Source organism: Panthera uncia (genome assembly GCF_023721935.1).
Source record: "Panthera uncia isolate 11264 chromosome B2 unlocalized genomic scaffold, Puncia_PCG_1.0 HiC_scaffold_24, whole genome shotgun sequence".
NCBI classification, from domain to species: domain Eukaryota; kingdom Metazoa; phylum Chordata; class Mammalia; order Carnivora; family Felidae; genus Panthera; species Panthera uncia.
Window position 1 is genome coordinate 24,529,623 of NW_026057580.1, and position 26,268 is coordinate 24,555,890.

At 35.3% G+C, this 26,268-nt stretch overlaps 1 protein-coding gene and 1 pseudogene across 4 annotated transcripts in view; both read left to right on the plus strand.

Moving 5' to 3' along the window:
* The window catches only part of ZNF451 (zinc finger protein 451), an 84,440-nt gene that overhangs the window by 35,154 nt on the left and 23,018 nt on the right, over window positions 1-26,268 (plus strand). For 3 of the 4 annotated variants that reach the window (XM_049652852.1, XM_049652850.1, XM_049652851.1), the window contains 6 exons: window positions 3,785-3,896; window positions 8,875-9,025; window positions 10,270-10,396; window positions 18,810-18,963; window positions 19,468-19,615; window positions 22,906-24,515. In XM_049652852.1, the coding sequence (XP_049508809.1) occupies window positions 3,785-3,896; window positions 8,875-9,025; window positions 10,270-10,396; window positions 18,810-18,963; window positions 19,468-19,615; window positions 22,906-24,515 (2,302 nt within the window). Of the gene's footprint in view, window positions 1-603; window positions 749-3,784; window positions 3,897-8,874; window positions 9,026-10,269; window positions 10,397-18,809; window positions 18,964-19,467; window positions 19,616-22,905; window positions 24,516-26,268 lie in introns of those variants that run through there. The other variant, XM_049652853.1, reaches the window with a different exon arrangement.
* LOC125939244 (uncharacterized) lies at window positions 18,083-18,218 on the plus strand (annotated as a pseudogene).

Below are 26,268 nucleotides of genomic sequence, written 5' to 3' on the forward strand. Positions count from 1 at the left end.
ATATTTCTATAGCCTCTGTTTTAGTATCTCCTAATTTGGTATAGAATAAATTAATATTCTTTACATTTAGAAATAGATTTGTTTGGGGACTTTTACTTCATAATGTAATACCAATTAAACTAGTGCATAGTATTCTAGTTGTATGTTTAAAATGTTTAATGCATAGAGATATAAAAAAAAAAATAGGATCATTTCTTTCCTGGCAGAAATAATAATCAATTTTAAGGAAGATTATTTTTCCCCAAAACTATGTTAAATGTATTGTTTATGGGTCATGGGGAAAATCTTGAGAGAGGGGTGATTTGCAAGCTGTCCTTTTCCACAGATTTCCTGAATGATGCTAGCTTCTTTTCCCAGGCAGTGTTCCCATATGAATAATAAAGCGTCTGTGAAGAGTTCAGAATCTTATAGGCACTATGATAATTGGTGCTTTTCTCAAGGGTGGTTTTAGCTTCTACTCATATAAATGCTGATTTATTCTATTAAAGACTTTACCTCAGCATTGAATGAACTTCTTGAAATTGTGAAATTCTTGTTTAATCAGTTGTGAAGAATAAATGTATCTAAATTTCTTTCTTCTTAAGATTTCTTTTTTTTTTTCCAAGTTTATTTATTTTGGGGAGGGGGAGGCAGAGAGAATCCCAAGCAGGCTCTAGCACGGAGCCAACATGGAGCTCAAACCCACCAACCATGAGATCATGACCTGAGCCAAAATCAAGAGTCAGACGCTTAACCGACTGAGCCCCAGGTGCCCCGAGATTTCATTTTCCTTTTTTCTCTTTCTTTCTTTCTTTTTTTTATGTTTGTTTATTTTTGAGAGAGAGACAGAGCGAGAGTGGGGGAGGGCAGAGAGAGAGAGAAGGACACAGAGATTTCAAAGCAGACTCTAGGCTCTGAGCTGTCAGCACACAGCTGGACATGGGGCTCAAACCCGCGAACCGTGAGATCATGACCTGAGCCGAAGTCGAAGCTTAACCACCTGAGCCACCCAGGTGCCCCTAAGATTTCATTTTCTAAGGGAGAAAGTAACACAGATGCTTTAGTTCACTGCTTGCTATCCATTCATGATTTTTTAAAATTTGGTTTCCTGTGTAGATAACTTCTTTTTTGTTTTAACTAGATGACAGAAAACAAAAATAAACTACCCAGAAAGGAAGATAATGAAACGAAAATAAAAATAACTGTTGAGGAGTTTTAGTGGATGATAACTCTGACTAAAACTAGATATAGTAGAAAATATCTTCCAACTATTCTTAGGCCTTTGTGAATTATTGATGTTTTACTATTAAGGTGAATTGTTCATCTTTTGTGATGGAGTGGTTTTATAGAAAAAAAGAAAATTCATTAAAACCTTCACTGCATATGGGGTACCTGGCTGTGTCAGTCAGTAGAGTGTGCAACTCTTGATCTCAGGGTCATGAGTTCAAGCCCCACTTTGGGTGTGGAGCCTACTTAAAAAGAAATTTTAAAAAATCTTGGGGCACCTCAGTGGCTCAGTCGATTAAGCGTCCCATTTTTGGTTTCAGCTCTGTTCATGATCTCATGGTTCATGGGTTCACGGCCCACATGGAGCTCTGTGCTAATAGCGCAGGGCTTGCTTAGGATTTTCTCTCTTGTTCTCTCTTCTCCTCTCCTACTTGTGTGCAAACACCTGTGCTCTTGTGCTCTCTCAAAGTAAATAAACTTCAAAATCTTCACTAGATAAATTACTTTCAGAGATAATGTTGTGTTGACTAGTTGACCGGCTACCAGCTTTGCTTGTGGCTATACTGTAAGAGTTAAGATGACTTACAAAAAGGGGTATAACCCTAAAGTTTGTGGAAGAAGCTTCATGACAAAGGAAAAGTAGTGGCTAATTTGGGGATGACTTCAGCCAACAAGTGTTTTTTGAGCATTGACTATCACCAGAGAGTTCAAATTCTGTTATAAAAAATGTCAGAACTTTTTAAAAATCTGTTTATTTTTAAATTTTGACAATTTAAAATAAATAGGCTGTTGGCTGGCATGTAGTTGTACTTGATCTTAATCTAAGAGTTTTTATTGTGATAGATTTTTGTAAGGAACTATGATAAGTAGTTTAATTTTGTACATTAGAAAACGTCTTTGGAGTCTACCGGAGGCTTACCATATTGCTTCTTTGGATAAACTAGCTTTGTTTTCCATAACGTATTACTCAGAACACTAATACTGCAGGATCAGGATATACTTTGGAAAAAAAATATTTGATAATTTCTTGAGATACTGCATATTCTCTGTGTGGAAAATCACACAAACATTGACGCTTGAAGGCTTTGGAAGTCCTGCACTAAAGGAGACTTTTAAATTTTGTATTAAAACCATTGCTTCTATACTTACTTAATTTGATTATAGGGAATTTTTTAAATCTCTATATAATGCTTGTTAACATCTTTCAGAATTAGTATCGTATGGCTGTACTTTGAACAATGTTGTATAGAAGATTTTTTTCAGATTTAAATCTTGAATCTCCCTGTTCCTCTACTTTTTGATAGAAGATCTTGTTGTATTGCCAACTAGGCCATTGATTATTCTGGCCTGTCTCTTACAAATCTAGCATTTGTGACTTTGTGATTTCTTTTTAAGAACAACTTTGTTGAGATGCAGTATGGTATACTAGTTAAGTGCATGGATTCTAGAATCAAATTGTGAGAGTTTACATCCTGTCATTGTTATTTATCCTTGGGCAATTTATTTGACCTTTCTGTGTACCTCAGTTTTCCCATCATAAAATGCAAACAGTAATAGTACCTGTCTCACAAATTTATTGTGAAAAATCTAAAATGCTTTTAGAATAATGGCATGATAAGTCATCAATAAGTGTTAATTGTTAGATATAGCATGATCAGACAGTATGCAAAAGATTTACAGGTAATATACAGGAAGAGTTAGAAACTAACAGTCGAAAGCACAAGTCTAATTTCATGGTTGGTCCTGGCCTGCCACCTTTTTTTGTAAATAAGATTTTGTTGGGACATAGCAATCCCCATTTGTTTACATGATCTCTATGGCTGCTTTCATGCAGAGTTGAGTAGTTGCAGTAGGGGCTGTATGGTCTGCAAAACCTAAAAATATTTACTGGTCCGGCCCTTTATGAAAAAAGTTTGCTAATTGTGGATCTAGATGGTAATAAATGCTTTATACTGGCACATACTCAGTACTAATGAATATCTGCTCTTATTAATACTATTCACTGAACAAATATTGAATAGGCTTCTGTATACTTCAGAACATATGTGGAAAATTTGAAAAGAATGTATACTGGTTTAAAAATTAAAATAACCATTCATATTTCCATTCCCAGAGATAGTCATTGACATTTTGTATATTTACTTTCAGCGTTTGTTCCCCCTCTGCAGCAGATGTAGTTACATATAGCTTGAAATTAATATTTATTTATATTTGGCCTCATTTGTTTAATACTATTTGGTGACCTACTTGATACAAAAATACATTCCTACTTCACTGAAAAAGTTTGATTAATGTTTCTAATTGACTTTCACGAGATATATGTACATAATTAAACAGTACCCATTGTTGGAGATGTAGATTGTAGCAAACTTTGTGCAAATACAGATAACATTGGAATCAGTATCTTAGAGCATGAACCTTTGTTTTGACTTTTCTCTTTGGGATAGATGTCCAGATGTGGAGTTACAGGGACAAAGGATAATCAGTATTTTCTGATCACTAGTATGTTAAAATCTTTTTCTTAAGGAAACCAGGTTAGTAATCATAGGTTAATTAATTTTCTTCTTAATATCTTTAGGAAAAAATCGATTTTCAGCATGCTCATGGATTACAGGAATTGGAATTTATTCGAGGACATTCTGATACAGAAGCAGCAAGACTGTGTGTGGACCAGTGGCTAAAAATGCCAGGTATTCTTTAGTGATCAGAGTGGAACACTGAGGTTACTGAGCTTCCCTAAAGCCTTAATGCATTATGTCTGTATTATTCAGTTGCTAGTAAGTGTATAAAGTATTGAAATTTAGTTTCAGTAATTAATAATGGCCTACTTTACCACTTGTCTTTCTACATTGGCAAACGTGTATTTTGATTATAATAGGCCATCCTTGATCTCATTAGATACTGCTCATGTATTTATTCGTGTTATTTTATAGTTGTTACATGGAATAGTGCATGTGTTTTGGGAGGATTTTTAATGGATTATTTGGGGTCAGGAAAGGCTTCTCTAATGAAATGGATTTTAAGCTGAGATCTAAAAAGTTCATGTTTATTTATTTATTCATCAATGCAGCCTGTATAGATATTTGGAAGGAAGTGTCCACATGAGAGTCTCATCTAAAGCATTGGGTAGCTTCTTCACTAACTCTTTGCAGACCTTAGGTTCCTGAAAGAGTCACTATGGAACATTTTCCCCCCAACAGATAATTTGATGGAATCTTTAAGAGCCAGTGGGACATTCACACCATGGCAGCTTTTCTAGCCTGTCTTGTAGACAAAACAGTGAGCCTTTTAAACGCTTGGGATATCCACAGAAATCTTAGCTGTGGATATAATCCACAGAAGATTTCATTGAAAAAGCCATTAGAAATATCTGCGCATGCAGGGGTGCCTGGGTGGCTTAGTTGGTTGAGCATCTGACTCTTTATCTCTGGTCAGGTCATCTCACGGTTTCTTGAGTTCGAGCCCCACATTGGACACTGTGCTGACACTGTGGAGCCTGCCTGGGATTCTCTCTCTCTGCCCCTCCCCACCTCTCACTGTGTGTGTGTGTGTGTGTGTGTGTATGTGTGTGTGTGTGTGTGTGTGTTTGTCTCTAAACATAAATAAACAAACAAACAAAAGAAATAACTGCATGCAGTACTCAACTTGAACCTAGATATCTTGTTATTCTGAAGTTGTTTTCAGAGGGGTTTTCTTTGAATCAGATTACCACTGATGAGATAATTCCAAAGTTCTCTAGTGCGGTTTTTACCTTGTTATGTTGAATTGAAATGTTTGCACATCTGTCTTTGTCAGACTCCACACTCTTTGGGGACAAAGACCAAGGTTTATAATTCTTTTTTGTGTGAGTGCCTAAAAAGAATGCTCAGCATAGAGATAATAAATGCTGGTTGAATATTAGCCAAAGCAGGCTATAATCATTTGCATATGAATGCAGAAAAGAAGCCTAGGACTTGAGTTCCAAATGTGACTGTCATTCAACTAAACAAAAGAATTGTTTGGCATTCCAGACCTGCTTTAGCAAAAGATACTTAGGAATTGTGGTAAATGATTTTGCCCCTTGGGTTGTTCTTTGTAAGGCTTCGAATAATAAAAACTTCCTCTTGATAAGCATTCTGTTCTTAGTGCAAGTTAATGACTTTAGTTCACTGGTTTCCCCTTAGCTACATCAGAGTCACCTGGGAGCTTTTAAATACATACCTTGGCTTCATCTCCAGAGATAATTCTAGGACATCTATAGTTTTGGAAAGATTCCTAGGTATTTTTGATAGAGAAATGGACTATTTCATCTATAAGATGTCTTCTAAAAATAGTTTATCTCATGTGAATCTAACACCTTCAAGTCCTGTCTAGAATGCTAGTTGGCCTGGTAATATGCCCCTTTAGGCATACCCCTAGCCTCCAGGTTGGCACAATATTTTAATTTCTTGTAAAATGAATTCATGAGCATCTGTTTATGGATCTGTCGGAACAGGTCAGGGGGGAACAAATGAGTCATTTAACTGTGTCTTCATGTCTTGGTAAGACTTGTTATTGTATATATCTTTAGGTCACACCTGATTCATTGGTGGCTGATGAGCTTAAGTGTGGATTTAAGGTCTTTAGTTATACTCTTTTTATATGATTGTTTTATTTTTTTGCTTGCTCCCTACAAAAATACTATAAAACGAAAGTTTGGGATCTATTTCTAGAACAGCTGCTTCAGCACTGACTATATTTGGTATGATGCTATTCCATAAATTATCTTTAGAAAGTGCTGAGATATTTGGATAGGGTATAGCTGGGGAAACAGAGATGAGTCATTGTTTTCTTAAATTACAGAAAGTGAGATTCTACTTTAAAGTAGCACTAAGGGACTTGTTCAATCTATTCCAAAGTATCCAGCTTTGTAATTCAGTTCTTTGATTAGAAGTAGTTTAAGTACTTTATTTATAATTACTCTACTAGAAATTCATCTTTTATAGATCTTTACAGTTAGGCCAGTTTGTATACATTTGAATACTTCATAACTTAAAAACAACACTCTCTCTTTTTTTTTTTTTTAAAGTTTTTTAACCTTTATTGATTTTTGAGACAGAGAGAGCATGAACGGGGCGGGGGGTTCAGAGAGAGATGGAGACACAGAATCTGAAACAGGCTCCAGGCTCTGAGCTGTCAGCACAGAGCCCGACGTGGGGCTCGAACTCACGGACTGTGAGATCATGACCTGAGCCGAAGTTGGACGCTCAACTGACTGAGCCACCCAGGCGCCCCAAAAACAACACTGTCTATACTATTTAAGGAAAAGAGTTGTTTAAATTTCTGTATTTTGAAAAAAAAATTCTGTCTTTTGCCTTTCCATGGGTAAAGCTTATTTTCTTTCAATAGATTGTTTTCTGCTATTATTTTTAGTCAGAGCCTTTATTTAGTTAAAGATCAAAATGGAGCAACATCTAGAATGTGGATCGACGGTAAATAAAAACTGTCATAATTGCGACTGCATCAGAAAATTAAGGATAAAAAAATGCATTGTCATTTAATGCCTCTTTAAGATTAAAATATGATTAATGCTATGCTGTTCAATGTTGTCAGAACACATTGATAAGCATTTTGGCAGCTTTTAATGGAGGCCTTCCCCCCATGAGGACTAAAACAGCAGAAAAGCAGTTGAAACCTTAAGTTTGTATAATAACCATTTGGAGAATCTTAAAACTAGATCTTAAAACTAGATGATGTTAAAAGAATAATTCATTCTATTTAAATCTTTAAGTTCTATTTAAATCTTTAAATCTGCCATAAAGATAAATAACTTAGTTTTCTATTGTATGAAATATTCAAGGTATTGAAACAATCCACAAATAATTATAAAAGGGAGTCAATAATCAAACCGTCTGTGTATAATCATGTGATATACAGTCAGAATCCTGGCAGTTTTACATTTCATGGTTTATACAGTGTGACTACAAAATTTCCATCATATATCATGCATTCGGAATTTCCCTGGGAACAAAATTTGGCCAGGGGTATTAGTCTACAAGAGTTGTGTGATTATAAAGAAAGAGAGGGGATGAAGAATGGATCAGGATAGAGGAAGATTAATTAAGAGAAAGTAGTGATGAAAAGGGGTGCTTGGCTTGCTCATTCAGTAGAGCCATGTGACTCTTGATCTTGGGGTTGTGAGTTCCAGCTCTTCTTTGGGCATGGAGTTTACTTTAAAAAGAAAGAGAGAAACTAGTGATAGGCAAACTTTGAAAGGAGAAAAAGAGGGGTGGCTGGGTGGCTCAGTTAAGTGTCCAACTTCAGTTCAGGTCATGATCTCAAGAATGGTTCTTGAGATCATATCCTAAGTTCAAGTCCTGTGTCAGGCTCAGTTCTTACAGCTCGAAGTCTAGAGCCTGCTTTGGATTCTGTGTCTCCCTCTGTGTCTCTGTTCCTCCCCCACTGGCACTTTCTTCTCGCTCTCTCTGTCTCTCAAATAAGATTTAAAAAAAATTTTTTTTACATGAAAGGAGAAGAAGAGGGACAAAATAGAATAAATAGAAAGGAAAGAGGTAGTAACAATAAGTAAATCTCTGCTTTGTGTTCTGTAAATTTATTACTGAGATCTGCATTATTTGATATCCAGGTTGGAACTCATTGCTCAGTGGCTGGTTTCTTCAGAAAGTACCACTCTTATTTTCCTTGCCTCCCTGAGCTCTCCACTCTTCCCGCTCTCCCAGTTGTATTTTTTAACATAATTTTCAGAGAACCCCAATCTTTTATAATATAGCTAAATCTTCTAATGTGTTTAAGATCGTTAAAAGAGAAAAAAAAAATTAGAAGATCTTTGCCAGTTTATATAAATGAGAAAGAAGGGTAGGGGTCTGTGGAGCAACTGCTTTTCTTTTTTTTTTTTTTTCAACGTTTTTTATTTATTTTTGGGACAGAGAGAGACAGAGCATGAACGGGGGAGGGGCAGAGAGAGAGGGAGACACAGAATCGGAAACAGGCTCCAGGCTCCGAGCCATCAGCCCAGAGCCTGACGCGGGGCTCGAACTCACGGACCGCGAGATCGTGACCTGGCTGAAGTCGGACGCTTAACCGACTGCGCCACCCAGGCGCCCCAGCAACTGCTTTTCTAATCAGTATTTAATGTTTGACATTTCTTGGCTGTTGAACTTAAGAAAATAGAGTTTTTTCCCCCAGAGAATGTTACTTAAAGATGTTAACAGCATTCAGGACTCCTGACTGGCTCAGTCAACAGAGCATGTGACTCTTGATCTCAGGGTCTTGAGTTCAAGACCCACACTGGCTGTAGCAATAATAAACATACAAACAAACTTAATCCCTATACCTATTTCAAAAACAAAAAGAAAAGGCACCTGGCTAGCTGAGTCAATAGAGCATGTGACTCTTGATCTCCGGTTGGAAGTCTGAGCCCTACATTGGGTATAGAAATTACTTAAAAAAATAAAATCTTTAAAAAACAAAAAAAAAAAAGATGTTAACAGCTTTATTTGTCCCAAATAACTATTTATTTTTAGGTTATCATATGTTTTATTAGAAAGCTAAGAAATTTTTAATTATAATTAGGATCACCCAGTTGATGCTATTTCATAGTATTTATTATTTTGCCGTAATTTTGGTTACCTGTCCAAAGGACAAATATCTGAAGTAGGAACTTAAGAATTTGTATTTCCAATAATGCAGGACTCAAAACAGGCACAATTAATTCTGGAAAAAAAAGTTCATTCCGAAGAGGAGGCCAGATGCAGGTGTCTGGGAAACCAATTTTATGTCCCATAATGCACTGTAACAAGGAATTTGATAATGGACACCTTCTCTTAGGACATTTGAAAAGGTGAGTGTGATACTCAGAATAGTGGATACTGAAGAGCAAATGTGTTACAAAGTGATTTCATATAATGAAAGCATGATGCACTCATGCCATTGTAACCATAGCTTTATATTCCAGACAAATTGTTTTATGCTCTTATGATAGTTATTTTAAATTTATATTTCTTAGGTTTTCTAGAAGGCCTAAAGTCAGATTTCTCTAGTTATATTCTTTTCTTTAAAGACTTGTAGCATTCAAGTATGTATTTATCCTAATATGTCTCATAAAATTTTGAACAGATTTTTACATTGATATGCAGTTGAATCCGTTGTAGATAAAGCCAGCCCATAAATGCAAATTTCAAGAGACACAAAGCACTTACAGATATTTGGTTTAGCCTAAAGAAAGCTAATATGGTATTACAAAAGAAATGTTAAAAGCAAACCAAATGTAGCAAAATTAATAATAAATATTCTATTTATAAACCTATCTTATTAACTTACTGAATTTTTTTAATAGTAGAGCTTGAGAAAGTAAATATCAGGGAAAAGCAGTATTAAAGGTATAAAACATTCCTACCTTCATAATCTCTCCTTCTAATAGTTTAAAGATGGAAATTGAGAATTTGGGGTCTCACAACCTTTTTCATTTCTAGATGTCTCACCCTGCTTATGCATTAACCTACCTATAGAGCCTTTTGTACGGTCTTCAGCATTCTATAAATAACTAGGTAGCATACTATATCTAAAGAGTTTTTAAAAGTCTTTGAGGCAGTTTAAAATGACACATACTTACTAAATGATTAAAGTGAACATTAAAAGGATTAAAAGCCATTTTTAGGAAACAGGTGTGTGCCAGAAATCTTGACATGAGATTATAATTCTGTTGATTCATTTACAACTATTAGTAAATATTGTGGCAAATAAGGCAAAAAGGAAAAGATGATGGCTCTATAACTTTCAGACTGGAATTGTACCAGTTTGGCAAGACACGCTTAAATCTGTTTTATTGGATCTTGGATACTTTTATGAAATCTTGAGCTAACTGTTGGTCACTGTTTGAAGGGATTGTGTGTGGCATTTAGGAGTCATTTGATATTTCTTGAACATGAAGAACGTTTTTAATATTTCAATAGAAAAGTATAAATTTCTGAGTGTGTTGTGTGTATGTGTGTGTAAACAAATAAGCAAATGCTTAACAAATGAAGCAACATAGTTTGGCTCCTAAAATGTGGACTTTTCTAATGCTACCTCTCTTTTGCTGAGTAGGTTTGATCACTCTCCATGTGATCCGACAATTACACTACATGGACCATTCGTCAATTCCTTTGCTTGTGTAGTATGTTACAAAAATTTTGTTACTCAACAGCAATATAGGGATCATCTTTTTGCTAAGGTAAGAGGATGTCCTAAGAGTAGGTATTTTTTCTAGAGAACCATGGAATTCGATGCAAGTGTTTTCTTGCTGCTCTTAAGCCTGCAATCACTAGTAGTGCACATAAGGGTCAAGAGTAAAATGATTGGAACATTAAATTTTTGTGGACAGGTAAACTTCATTACTGAAAGCCAGCACTCCTAAGGATTATCATCGAAGCCCTTCCTTTGATGGAGTTGCTGTGTGGAATTAACATTCTTCAAGATGCTTATGATGAGAACTAGAACTTTAATCTTAAGTCTGCTGCCTTTCACTGCCTGTTGAAATGTTGGAGCCATCTAGTAAATTAAATAACAATTCCTTTATTAATGCTAGTGTTAAGAAATCTAGTATACAAAAGGTTGTTTTATGTAACTCTCATTAAGTGTTAAATCTCAAGGGAGACAGGTTGATTCGTGGCATACACAAATCTGTATAATAGATGATTCTGTAGTGTGTGTTTACTATATTTGAAATTATATATCTATAATGACTTATTAACGTTACAAAATGTTACTTGTGCAATATGTTCACTGTGGAGAAAATTTTTTTTTCATTTAAAAAAAATTTTAATGTTTAGAGAGAGCACAGGCGGGGGAGGGGCAAAAAAAGAGAGTGGGACAAAGGATCCAAAGCCAGCTGTGTGCTGACAATAGGGAGCCCAAAGGGGAGCTTGAAATTAAGAACCATGAGATAATGACCTGAGCCGAAGTTGGACACTTAACCAACTGAGCCACCCAGGTGCCCCTTAAGTTTTTACTTTATGAATGCTCAGTGTTCATCATGACAAGTATACTCTTCAATCCCTATCACCTATTTCACTCATCTCCTCTAGTAACCATCTGTTTATTCTCTATAGTTAAGAGTCTGTTTCTTGGTTTGTGTCTCTCTCTCTTTTTTCCCCTTAGCTCATGTTTTGTTTCTTAATCATACCTATGAGTGAATTTATAGGGTGTTTGTCTTTCTCTGCAGATGGCAAGATTTCATTCTTTTTTATAGCTTTTTTATTCCATTGTGTATATATACACCACATCTTCCTTATCCATTCATCAATCGATGGATACTTGGACTATTGTAAATAATACTGCTATAAATATATGGGTGCATTATCACTTTGAATTAGTGTTTTTGTGTTTGGGTAAATACCCAGTGGTGCGATTACTGGATCACAGAGTAGTTCTATTTTTTAACTTTTTAAGGAACCTCCATATTGTTTCCAGAGTGGCTGCACCAGTTTGCATTTCCACCAACAGTGCACAAGGGTTCCTTTTTCTCCACATCCTCGCCAATACTTGTTTCTTTTGTTTTTGATTGTAACCATTCTGACAGATAAGAGGTGATATCTCATTATCACCTCTTATAGTTTTGCTTTGCATTTCCCTGATAATGAGTGATGTTGAGCATCTTTTCATGTGTCTGTTGGTCATCTGAATGTCTTTGGAGAAATGTCTGTTCATGTCTTCTGCCCATTTTTTAATTGGACGATTTGTTTTTTGACTGAGTTGTATAAGTTCTTTATATATTTTGGATACTAACCCTTTATCGGATATGTCATTTGCAAATGTCTTCTCCCATTTAGTAGGTTTCCTTTTAATTGTGTTGATTGTTTCCTTTGCTGTGCAGAAACTTTTTATTTTGATGAAGCCCCAATAGTTTATTTCTGCTTTTATTTCCCTGGCCTTGGTAGAAATATCTAGAAAATTCTTGCTATGGCCAGTGTCAGAGATTACTGCCTGTACTCTCCTCAAGGATTTTTACGGTTTCAGGTCTCACATCTAGGTCTTCAATCCATTTTTAGTTTGTTTTTGTGTATGGTGAAAGAAAGTGGTCCAGTTTCATTTCCTTTTTTTAATTCTATTTTTTTTTAAATGTTTATTTATCTATTTTGAGAGAGATAGAGGGATAGGAAGAAAGAGAATCCCAAGCAGGCTCCACATTGTCAGGACAGAGCCTGACATAGGGCTCAAACTCATGATCTGGGAGATCGTGACCTGAGCTGAAATCAAGAGTTGGACCCTTAACCAACTGAGCCACCCAGGTGTCCCCAGTTTCATTCTTCTCCATGTTGCTCTCCAATTTTCCCAGCACCATTTGTTGAGAGACTATCTTTTTCCCATTGGCTATTCATTTCTCCTTTGTCAAAGATTAATTGACCATATAATTGTGTGTTTATTTCTGGGTTTTCTGTTTTGTTCCATTGATCAATATGTCTATTTTTATGCCTGTGCCCCACTGTTACAATTACTATACCTTTGTAATATAACTTGAAGTCTGGAATTGTGTTACCTCCCGTTTTGTTTTTCTTTTTCAAGATTGCTTTGACTATTCAGGGTCATTTGTGGTTCAATACAAATTTTATGATTATTCTAGTTCTGTGAAAAATGCCGTTGGTATTTTAATAGGGATTGCATTAAATTTGTAGATTGCTTTGGGTAGTATAGACATCTTAACAATATACGTTCTTCCTATTCATGAGCATAGAACATCTTTCCATTTCTTTCATCATCTTGAATTTCTTTCATCAGTGTTGTATGGTTTTCAAAGTATAGGTCTTTCATGTCTTTGGCTAAGTTTATACCTAGGTATTTTATTGGTTTTGGTGCAGCAGGTTCAGTACACACAAAACAGTCAATGTGATATATCAATAAGAAAAAGGATAAAAAACATTGCAATAGATACAGTAAAAGCATTTAACAGAGTACAATATCCATTCATGATAAAATCCCTCAACAAAGTAGGTCTAGAGGGAACATAACCTCAACATAAAAAAGGCCTTTTGTGAAAAACCTACAGCTAACATCATACTCAGTGGTGAAAAACTGAGAGCTTTTCCCCTAAGGTCAGGAACAAGACAAGAATGTCCACTCTCACCACTTTTATTCAGCATAGTACTGGAAGTCCTAACCACAGCAGTTGGATAACAAAAAGAAATAACAAAGATCCACACTGGTAGGGAAGAAATAAAACTTTCAGTATTTGCAGGTGACATGATACTATATATAGAAAACCCTAAAGATTCCAAGAAACTACTAGAACTAATAAATGAATTCAGTAAGGTAGCAGGATACAAAATCAACGTACAGAAATCTGTTGCAATTCTATACCCTAATCTGAAGCAGCAGAAAGTGAAATTAAGAAAAAATCTGATTTACAGTTGCATCAAAAATACTTATAAATATTTTTATATAAGATCAGGTGTGTGAGTTTTTTTATAATTAAGAAAATCAGTGTGTTAGGAGCATCTAGGTGTCTCAGTTGGTTAAGTGTCTGATTCTTGATTTGGCTCAGGTCATGAGTTCACGATTAGTGAGTTCATGCCCCAGCTCTTTGCTGACAGTGTAGAGCCTGCTTGGGATTCTCTCTTCCTCTTTCTCTGTCCCACTCCCTGCCCCCTTGCATGCACACGTGCTTGCTCTCTCTCTCTCTCTCAAAAATAAACTTAAAAAAAGAGAAAAGCAGTGTGTTGTAAACATGAGTGCTTAAACATTTGTTGAATCGATGCATACACTTTAAGTCAATGAATAGTATTCTTCTGTATGAATATATTATAGTTCATTTAATTTCCTCTTAGATGTATCAGTTGTTTCATTTTTTGTTATTAAAAACAATACCACATTAAATATCCTGATAGCTTAAAACCTATAATGAATCATAGCTGTGAATACAACTATATGCTGAGTGCTGTGTATCCTAGCAAACCATCAAACCTGGGGATGATTTGGGGGACTCCCAACACAAGTGGTAACCTTAATACTGGCAAGAGGTTATTGTAATAGGACAGTGACATGATGAAAATAATGCTTTATACCTTTTAGAGTTAGAAGGACTTTTAATTCTAGAACCCAATTCCTTCTCTTTCTCAGGGATACCAAAGAGATCGAGTGGTATTAGGATGGTAGCAGTGTTCAAGGTGGATTTATAGGTGTAGAAAGGAGACTGCTTTAGGTGACTTTTGCAATAATTTAACTTTGAGATGAAAAAAGGCTTTGCTTAGGTAATGGCATTTAGAATAAAGACCTTAAAGTGAAACAAAAAGAAATGACAGGGCTTCCTATTGTGACAAAGGTTTAAGGAGAGAAGAGAAAAATGATACAAGAGGACTGCGTTCCATAAATTTTTTTGGTGTTTTCACTTGGTGACTAGTATTCTTCCTTTTTCGAAACTAGAGTTCTTTCAGAGTCTGTTTCCCTATTCCAGGCTGTAAGTGTTTTGTCTATTTTAGCGAGCAAATTATTTATCTTTTTTCTTTAGTAAATCTGGATAGGTATTTTAACCTTAATTAATACTCTCATTTGTATTTTCCAAATTTCATTAATTTGTTCCCTTTTTTTCTGGGAATTACTTATTCCATGTTGTTTTGACTGGTCTCCAGGAAGTAAATTTATGATATTTAGCCTTCTGAGAAGCATTATGGTAAAATGGAGCAAAGGCTTTGATGTCCAGACAGACCTGGATTCTGCTGTCGCTTTTATTAGCTGTATGTACTCAGCAAGTTAAGGAACATCTCTGAGCTTTCTTTGTCTCTAAAATAAAATTGTCATACTTACATGCAAGATTGTCGAGAGAAAATATAATTCTTTCTAAAGCACTTAGGCCTTAACAAACGGCTCTCATTAAATGCTCCTTATTGCTTATTCTTTGGAGAGTCCGTCACCGGAACTCTAAAGGAAACTGGTATGCACTAATTATAATTGCCTATCTTAAATCAGCCAGAAGAGGTCACTAGAAGATTGTATACCTGTGAATTCTGTTTTGTAAAGATGGCATTCTTCGGTGAAAGAGAATGAAATTACCACAATTTGCATTTTTTGCCTTGCTTCCCTCCTCTTTCCCTTTCGTCTCCAATTTCTTCTGTCTATGCTGATGTTTCTTACTTAATACACTAATCACTTGGGAATCTTGTAAAATGCAAGTTCTGATAATAAATTGAGGTGGGACCTTGGATTCAAGATTCCTAACAAGCTTGTAGGTGATGCCAGTGCTTCTTGTACTTGGGTCACACTTTGAGTAGTAGCCAATGTCTAGTGGTTTTTAACATTAAAGCCATTCAATGAGTGCTATATCACTAGATAGCTTTCTGCTTTTCTTCCGTTTAATGCAGGTGGTAGAGGACATATTGTAAGCTTCAGTGTACCTCAGTGTCACTTGTGAGTCAATAGGCACAACCACTCTTTCTCATTCTCTTCCTAGGGGCCAGCCTATCATTGAAGGTTATTTTTCCCTGTTGTTAGCCCATCCTCCCTAGCCCTAGGCAACCTGTAAACTATGGTTTTGCCTTTTCTGAGCATTTCATATAAATGGAATCTTAAAATATGTGGCTTTTTGTGACAAGATTCTTTTATTTACCATAATGTTGTCAAGGTTCATCCATGTTGTAGCATATCAGTACTTCATTCCTTTTTATTGCCAAGTAACATTCCAGCATATGGATATATGCCACTTTTTCTTTATCATTTCATCACTTGGTGGACACTTGAGTTATTTCTACTTTTTGGCTGTTGTGAATAATGTTGCTATAAATAAATGTATAAATCTTCGTGTGACTATGTCTTTACTTGTCTAACAGGTTAAATTGTTGGGTCATATCATACTTATGTTCGGTTGTTTGGAAAACTGCCAAATTGTTATCCAACACACTGTACCATTTTACTTTCTTACTAGCAATATATGCAGATGCCAATTTTTCCACATTCTTATCAACACTTACGTGCCTTTTAAGCTAGCCTAGATCCTAGTGGGTAAAAAGTAATATTTTATTGTGATTTAACTTTGTTTAGATATACAAATGTGTATGGTGTATTTTATTTTAATATAGCTGAAAATATAGTGGTAGAAAAGAATTGAATAACTATTTCCCACTTATTCCCCTAGTTTACATGAGCTAATATGCTATGCTTTTGCAATTGGTATATTTCAATAAAATTTTATGTAGGATCACATTCTTGTTCTATTGAGCAAATATTTTAAACAAGCTTTATATTGAATCCATTTATAACTCACAGTTGAACTAAGAATTATTTTGTTAGCATTCTTCAAGTTAGGGACATTTTTATAAATTGGTGTTTAAGAAATGCCTTTAGTGCTCTTATTTAGGGCTTTCTAAGTATCTTCTTAGATGTGATCTTCTGCAGGGCACTCACTAAATTAAAATGGGGTAAGGTATAGTGGAAAGAGCATAGAATTTTTTTTTTTTTTTTTTTATTTATTTTTGGGACAGAGAGAGACAGAGCATGAACGGGGGAGGGGCAGAGAGAGAGGGAGACACAGAATCGGAAACAGGCTCCAGGCTCCGAGCCATCAGCCCAGAGCCTGACGCGGGGCTCGAACTCACAGACCGCGAGATCGTGACCTGGCTGAAGTCGGACGCTTAACCGACTGCGCCACCCAGGCACCCCAAGAGCATAGAATTTTTAATCGAGGTATAAGACTGTTTGGTTATTTTGTCTCTTCCCAGGGTACAACTTGATTGGAGGGAAGTGTTGACTTAACTAAATTTAGTTTTCTCATTTATAAATAATGAAAATAGTACTTCATGGGACTATCGTAATGACTAAATGGAAAAGCACGTTTTGAACCCTAATGTGCTTCTTCACATGTGCTCAATTTAAATGTAAATTTCTTATTCCTCTTTCTGTTGCATCTTATTAGCACTATATAAACTTTCTATATCCCTAATGTTAATGATTGTAAATTTAAAAAGACACAGTACAACTTCTAAGGCTATTACTCTAAGGACCATTAACAAGATGTCAAATTATATTTATACACTAGCACACATACACAGACATAAATATAGATACTTTAAAGTATTTTCAGCTTTGGGGCACCTAGCTGACTCAGTTGGTAGAGCATGTGACTCTTTTAAAATTTTTCTTTTTTTTTATATTTATTTATTTATTTTTTTTTTTGGAGATAGAGCGTGAGCAGGGAAGGGGCAGAGAGAGAGGGAAACACCAAATCAGAAGCAGGCTCTAGGCTCTGAGTTGTCAGCACAGAGCCTGACACGGGGCTCAAACCCACAAAGTATGAGATCATGACCTGAGCTGAAGTCAGATGCTTAACTGACTGAGCCACCCAGGTACCCCAGGCATGTGATTCTTAATCTCGAGGTCGTGAGTTTGAGCCCCACATTGGAGGTAGAGTTTACTTTAAAAAAAATTTTTTTTTATATTTAGAACATTTTCAATTTTGAGATAGAGGAGCCTCTTAACCAAGTGGACACCTAGAAAGACATACCCGTTTGACTATATTAAAATTTTAAAGTGACCACATCAAAATTCATAGATATTTCAAAAATGTTTGCAAAATGGAGCATCAGACAGAAAGTTAATTTTTATAATGACGAAATGATGCAAGTTAACCGGCGGGGAGAAAACAAAACCAACTGAAACATCAGACAAAAGGGTATGAGTAAGCAATCCACAGAATATGGAATATCCATAAAATTGTATGAATTAAAAAAAAAAATCTACAGTAGCTATTGTACCGGGCTCATTCATTGCTAGGGAATGTGTGAATTGGTAGAGCCTATTTGAAAAACAATCATACAGTATCCTTTAATATTCAAGTAATAAACCTTTTAACTCAATAGGGCCACTCCTAATAATGAGAAAAATACGTCTGTAAATAAGGATATGTATTCAAGGTTGTTTATAACACCATTGTGTTATTGCTTCTCTGCCTTTTGCCTGAGATCAAGTGTAGTATATGTTCTTATCAGTTTGTAACACCATTGTGTTGTTTATAGTGGCAAGAAAAAAAAAAGTCTGGTAATGAATAGTTACCTAAGTCTTAGTAAACCTACACTGGTTTACAACCAGTTGAGAGCTTTGCAACCATTGAGAAGAATGAATTAGAGATATTCCAGTTGATTTTTTTAGGCATTTTCATTAGGTATTGTGGAATAAGAGAACTAAGAAGCAGAAGAGTCTGTAAGATGACAATATTTGGTAAAACAGTGGCAGTTCCCTGTGTGTTTATTTCTATATATTTTTGTAGATTATTAAGCATGGAGATATTTGTGGAAGAATACATATATATAAACATAGGTTATATTGCAGAGTAGAGTGAATAAAGCAAAATGGAAGAAAAAGTATATGTGATATGAAAACATTTATTCATTAACATAATATAGATATGTATATAAAAGAAAAATATATAGAAAGCAAATTTACTTGTATATTATCACAAAAAGATGGTCAAGAGTTAAGAAAAAAAAATTTTAATCCACATAGGCAATTTAATGATAAAAATTCCATAGTTCACACTGAGGAAAGAAAAGTTCTCTTGTTAAAAACTGGTACAGAATATTCCAAATCAGAAATTTTGAAAGTTGATTTTTAAAAATTGAATATTGATTTTAGTTGTCTGTAATACAGCTTTGCTTGTATTTTAGGAAGCTGCAGATGATGGACATAAAAACAACCTTCTTCCTCAGATTATTCAGTGTTTTGCATGTCCAAATTGCTTCCTTCTTTTTAGCAGCAAGGATGAGTGTTTGAAGCATATGTCTGGAAAGAATCATTTCCATCAGAATTTTAAACTGAGTGGTATGTTAATACTCTGTTCTGAAAATTATTAAAGTACTTTAATCTTTGCTGATTTACCATACTTCTCAGATAATTCTTGAGGTAACTTATCCTCACATTGGATTGGAAATATGAAAGTGAAAGATTGTCTTAATTTTTATTTTTCAAAAAAAATTCTCAACATTGATCTGTACCAGCAGTAAGGTTTAGTTACTTTGAGGAATGAAGAGAAACTTGGAAAGAAAACATTTCTTTATATAATAAATATAAAAAATAATTTTTGATGTAATAATTTTTATATATCCATAATATCTGGGAAGTTGGGTGTTTCTCTGCATTAAAGGTTCAAATTTTGAGCATGAGTTCAGCATCCTTTGTACTTATGGCTGGAAAATGACTTCTCTTAGTTTTTTATGACAACAATCTTTTACATATTCCAGCCAATGTTGAGAAAGGCAAAGGGGAGGAAGGTTGGGTTGCTATCTGCTTAAATCTTTGCAAGTTATAGTGTATTTTGTCTTTCAGATGACAAGGGAATAGCACAGCCAATATCATTTCCATCTTTTGCAAAGAAACTTCTGATCTCTCTCTGCAAAGATGTCCCATTTCAAGTTAAGTGTGTGGCCTGCCACCAGACACTACGTTCTCACATGGAGCTCACTGCCCACTTCAGGTTTGTACAGGTCTAGTCAGGCTGTAAGGGAATCCTGCCCAAGAAGCTCTTTACCAGTAGGAGGATTCAATAGGATGTTTTTCTATTTCATGTTCCTCTGCTTTTAAAATGAGATTATATATTAGTCTGGAAATTAATCAAATTTAACATAATGAGAGAAGTTAAAGGTGTGGAAAAAGTGGATATATTGATATTGCTGTGAATGTAAAACCAACAGTTCTATTTGTGTTTTTCTCTGTATGTTTGTGAAGAATGTGTGTATGGGGGGAGGAGTGGGTTAACTTGCCTTTAAGTGTGACTTGCTTTTAAGTCAACCAGAATGGAAAGTATAATATATATATGAAAATTAAATTTCAGTGAAAGACCAAATTTATCAAATAATCAAGTGTGATTTTTTTTTTTGTCTTTGCAATGGAAATTATCGAGCAGTGTACAACCCCAGTATACCTTTTACCCAGCTTCAGGATTTAGCAACACATGGCAGTCGTGTTCATTTATATTCTCACCCCCCTGCAAGTTATTATTTTGCAGTAAATCATGTCATTCTATCTGTAAATACTTCTGAATATAACTATAAATGATAAGGACTCCTTTTTTTAAAAAAATCCTATAATACCATTATCACACCTTTAAAAACTGGTATTTTTAATAGCATCAAATACCTAATCAGTTATCAAATTTCCCTGATTATCTCATAAAGTTTTTTGTTTCACATTTGGTTTCTTGGAATCATGATCCAAACAAAGTCTGTACATATTTTCTATTTAGGTGCTCTGTCTCTTAGGTCTCTGTTTTCCTGTTATATCATTAAAATATATTAAAAGTTCGTATCTACTAAATTGCATTCATTTAAATAGAACAATTATTTTCACAAACCTTCGAGTAAAATATGTTCTCAATAAATGAGGCAGTAGAATATAATTACTCTGTATATATCCAGTGTAACTACTAAGGTTAGCAGTCCTGGTTCTGACTTATATTTCGTGAGTTCAAATCCTGGTTCTACCTGTTATTTTTATTCTTAATGTTTTATTATGTAAAATTTCAACTGTATGAAGTCAGCAGAATAGTCTAGCGAACCTCCATTTACCCATTTTATTCTATACATCTTTATGCTCTTTATTCCCCTTATTTTTTTTAAAGTTTATTTAATCTGAGAGAGAGAGAGTGTGTGTGTGCACTAGCAGGGGAGAAGCAGAGAGAGAGAGAGAATCCCAAGCAGGCTCTGCACTGCCAGCACAGAGCCTGATGCAAGGCTCAAACTGACAACTTAAGAGATCATGATCTGAACTGAAATCGTACGCTTAACTGACTGAGCCACCGAGGCGCCCCAGCCCCTTAATTATTTTTAAAAGTTCTTTGTTTTTGAAATACAAATTAAATTAATCACAGTGTACACATCTTAACTTTTATGATTTTGACATAAAATCACAGATAGATGCCTACATCTGTTAACCTATGCTTTTATCATAATATGTTACCTGTCTGTGGAAAGTTCCATTGTGTCCCTTTCCAGTCATTTCCCACCCTCTTACCCTGCTTGCTCTAGATATTTTTTCCACCTTGCATTGGCTTCATCTCCTTGAGAACTTCATGTAATTGAAATCACGTAGTATGTACTCTCTTGTATTTGTCATAATAGCTGCGAGATACACCTATGTTGCTTAGTACATTGTTCCTCTTTATTGGTGAGTAGTATTTTATTATATGAACTTAGCACAATTTGTTAATTCATTCTCCTGATGATGGACATTTGGAGTTAAAGTTTTTAGCTATCATAAATAAAGCCACTGTATATATTTTGTACAAGTCTTTTATGGACATATGTTTTCATTCCTCTTGGATTAATATCTAGGAGTGGAATTGCTGGATCAAAGAGTAAGTGTGTATTTAATTTTATAAGAAACTACTACATACTTTCCCAAAGTGTTTGTACCAACAAGGTATGAGAGTTCCAGTTTCTCTGCATCCTTGCCAAGGTTTGGTATCGCCAGTCTTTCATTTTAGCTGTTCTTTGAGTGCCTCTTTGTGGTTTTAATCTGCATTTCCCTGATAAACAATGATGTTGGGCACTTTTTCATGTGCTTATGGGTGATTCATTTATCTTTTTTTGTGAAATGTCTGTTCAAGTCTTTTGCTAGTTTAAAGATTGGATTGTTTGCGTTTTTCATAGTGAATTGGAATTCTTGATATATTCTAGATATAAATATTTTGTCAGAAATATGTGACTATATTCTGTCCCAGTCTAGACTTTGCTATCATATTAATTATGTCTTTTGTGGTTGTCCATCCTCTTTCCTGAGTATCCTTTGCTTATTCTTCAGGAATATATTTTGTTTACTTCAACTTTTATGAACGTCAGCTTTTTTTAAGCTTTTTGGTTTTTTTAGCGTTTATGTTTATTTCTATAATTTGTCTCAAAACAAATTTTTGCTGATCTTTGAAACCACCAGCATTTGACTTTACTGATGATTCTCTGCTTTTTGCCCATTTTTTACTTTGTTGATTTCTGCTCTTTAAACTTTGGGTTTATGGGGCACCTGTGTGGCTCAGTTGGTTAAGCGTCTGCATTCGGCTCAGGTCATGATCTCATGGCTTGTGAGTTTGAGCCCCACGTTGGGCTCTGTGCTGACAGCTCAGAGCCTGGACCCTACCTTGGATTCTGTGTCTGTCTGTCTCTGTTTCTCTCTCTCTGTCTCTCTCTCTCTCTCTCTCTCTGCCCCTCCCCCATTCACACTTTGTCTCTCAAAAAAATAAAAATAAACATTAAAAAAAAATTAAACTTTGGGTTTAATTTGCTTATGGTTTTCTAGCTTCCTATGGTAGAAGCTTAGATTGACTTTGGACCTTCTTTTTCTGTATAAACATTTAAAGTTATAACTTTTCCTCTAAGCATTGAATTACCCTTAGGTTTTGATAGGTTGTTTTCTTTTTCATTTATTTAATAATATTTTCCCTTTTCCCTTTTCCCTTTTAATTTCTCCTTTGACCCATAGATTTAGTAGAAATTTGTTGTTTAACTTCTAAAGATTAGGGATTCAGTTTCCAAATATTTGTATGAATTTTTTTGATCCTTTGATTCTAGTTTTACTGTTCTGTACATGGATTAGAAACAGACAAAATATAGGTAATACTCAGGTACTCTGAGGTAAAATTATTCTGTAACCTGCATTTTTATTGAAAAATATCTTTTAGTGCTTTTTGTATACATTGTTTATAATTCCTATAAAAAGCAGAGATACCGTATTTAGAAAGTACTTACAAAAGAGGTTTTTTTTCATCTAATTTAGAGTTCGTTGTCGAAATGCTGGTCCTGTAGCTTTGGCTGAGAAGAGCATTGCCCAAGTTGCAGAAAAATTCGTATTAAGAGGTTACTGTCCAAATTGCAACCAAGTCTTTGCGGATGAAACCAGTACCCGAAATCACAAGCAGAATTCAGGGCACAAAGTCCGAGTCATTACCTCAATGGAAGAATCAGTCTTACTTTATTGCCATAGCAGTGAAGGGAACAAACCTTCTTCTGACTTGAATCTCTTGCTAGATCGATCAAAATTTTCATCACTTAAAAGAACCATGTCTGTTCAAGAATCTAACTCACAAGATTGCACCACTGTTCCAAAAAAGAAGATGAATTTAGAAGGTAAAAGCCATGAAGGTACAGTTTGTGTTCAGAAAGAAAAGTCATTTGTTAAAACCTGGTTTTGTGAATGCCATCAACAATTCCCAAGTGAAGATGCAGTGGAAAAACATGTTTTCTCAGCAAACACAATGTGTTATAAGTGTGTGGTCTGTGGAAAGGTATGTGAAGATTCAGGGGTCATCCGTTTACATATGAGCCGGATTCATGGAGGGGCACATTTAAATAACTTTCTTTTCTGGTGTCGGACATGCAAAAAGGAGTTAACAAGAAAAGAGACTATCATGGCACATGTGACTGAATTTCATAATGGACACAGATATTTTTATGAGACGGATGAGGTAGAAGGTGAAACTTTGCCAACATCCTCTGCAACATTGGTGAGTAATTTGACTGCTAAGAATCCTTCTTCAACTATTACTATTATTGATCATTCTCCAGCAAATAGTCCCCCAAGGGGTAAATGGCAGTGCCGAATTTGTGAAGATATGTTTGATTCCCAGGACTGTGTAAAACAGCATTGCATGTCTTTAGCAAGTCACCAGTTTCATAGATACAGCTGTGCCCATTGCAAAAAGACTTTTCACAAGGTTGAAACACTGTACCGACATTGCCAAGATGAGCATAACAATGAGATAAAAGTTAAGTACTTCTGTGGGCTTTGTGATCTTACCTTTAATGTGGAAGAAGCATTTCTAAGTCATTATAAGGAGCACCACAGCACAGATTATGTGTTTGTGTCAGAAAAAACTGAAACTTCAATTAAAACTGAGAATGATTTTCCAGTAATAGAGACCAGTAACCTGTTAACCTGTGGTTGCCGTGAGAGTTACATCTGTAAAGTTAACAGAAAGGAAGATTATGGTAGATGTCTCCAAATCATGCTGGATAAAGGTAAACTGTGGTTTCGCTGCACCTTGTGTTCAGCAACAGCACAGAATGTAACTGACATCAATACTCACATCCATGAAGTGCACAGAGAAGAAAAGAGTGAGGAGGAAGAGGAGCAACAGTATGTCATCAAGTGTGGCACTTGCACCAAAGCGTTTCACGATCCTGAGAGTGCTCAGCAGCACTTCCATAGAAAACACTGCTTTTTACGGAAACCCAGCGTGGCTCATTTCGGATCTGAGAAAACAAGCCTTTACAAGTTTGCTGCCAGTGCCTCACGTCCAGAGAGAAAACTAAAACAGGCAGTAAGCCATCCAAAAAATTCAGAGATGGAAAAGGGAGCCGAGAATGACCTAAGCTGTCAGAATATAGGTATGGCATTACAACTCTAATGTCTGTGCAGATTTCACATACTGATAGAGAAACATACATGTATTGTAGCCATCCTTGTTTTTAAATTTATTTATTTTGAGAATGTCCACACAAGCGGGGAGGAGGCAGAGAGAAAATCCCAAGCAGGCCCTTCACTGTCAGTGCAGAGCCCAATACAGGGCTGCATCTCACTAATCCATGAGATCATGACCTGAGCCCAAATCAAGAGTTGACACTTGGGGCACCTGGGTGGCTCAGTCGGTTGAGTGTCCAACTTCAGCTCAGGTCATGATCTCACAGTTCATGAGTTCAAGCCCTGCATCAGGCTCTGTGTGCAGACAGCTCGGAGCCTGGAGCCAGCTTCAGATTCTGTGTCTTCCTCTCTCTCTGCCCTACCAAGTCTTACTCCCTCTCTCTATCAAAAATAAACATTAAAAAAAAAAAAGAGTTGACATTTCACCAAATGGGCCACCCAGGTGCACCTGTGGCCATCATTTTTGTGAAAGCTAATAATGATTCAGTTTTGAAGTAAGAAACATGGTGGGATGATACAGTAATCATTATAGCATATACTTTTGGGGGATATGTATTCCTAAATACGAATACATACTAGTATTTAAATATTCATTTAACTACTCTAAACTTAAGGGGACAAAGAGTATATATTAGATTTAAACACTATGTATTTAAGATAACATTGTCTTTTCTTTTATAAGAAGTATGGGAATTTTGAGAGATGAAGAAAATTGATAGTATATATATATATATATATATATGTATATAAATGTTATCCTTAACATTTAGATTCTTCTTATCATTTAGAAGGTTCATTAAGAAGATAAATCCAGTGAACTCTTTGTGTTTATATTTTGACTTTATTCTTTTGTTGTCGGCAGACTTTTTTTTAAACTTTTTTTTTTTTATTCCAGTATAGTTAACATAGTGTTATATTCATTTCAGGTGTACGGTATAGTGATTGAACAGTTCTATACAGAACTCGGTGCTTATCATGATAAGTGTACTGTTAATCCCCTCACCTATTTCATTCATCCTCCCCATGCACCTCACCTCTGGTAACCACTAGTTTTCTATATTCAGAGTCTGATTTTTGTCTTTTTTTTGTTTGGTTGGTTTCTTAAATTACACATGAGTGAAATCGTATATTATTTGTCTTTCTCTGACTGACTTATTTCCCTTAGTATTATACTGTCTAGATCCGTACATGTTGCAAATGACAAGATTTCATTCTTTTTTATGGCTAATATTCCATTGTATATATACACCACATCTTCTTTATCCATTCATCTATCCGTGGATACTTGGGTTGCATTTATAAGTTGGCTATTGTAAATACTACAGTAAACATAGGGGTCCATATATCTTTTTGAATTAGTGTTTTCATATTCAGGTAATTAGTAGTGGAATTACTGGATCATGTGGTAATTCTATTTTTAATTTTTCAAAGAATCTCCGTATTGTTTTCCATCGTGGCTGTACCAGTTTGCATTGCCACCAACAGTGTATGAGGGTTCCTTTTTCTCCACATCCTCATATTTTGGCTTTATTCCGTAATTATGAGAAATCATAATGTTCACTTCAGAATTTACATATTTTTGTTATGATTTTCTGGAAAGCAGAGCTTTTACTTAGACTTAAAATAGCAATTAGAAGTAGAGTTACAAATGGTAGCAGGAAACCAGGGAGAAAATTGAGATATAGATCCCTTTGTACTTAATCTAGATAAGACTCCCTA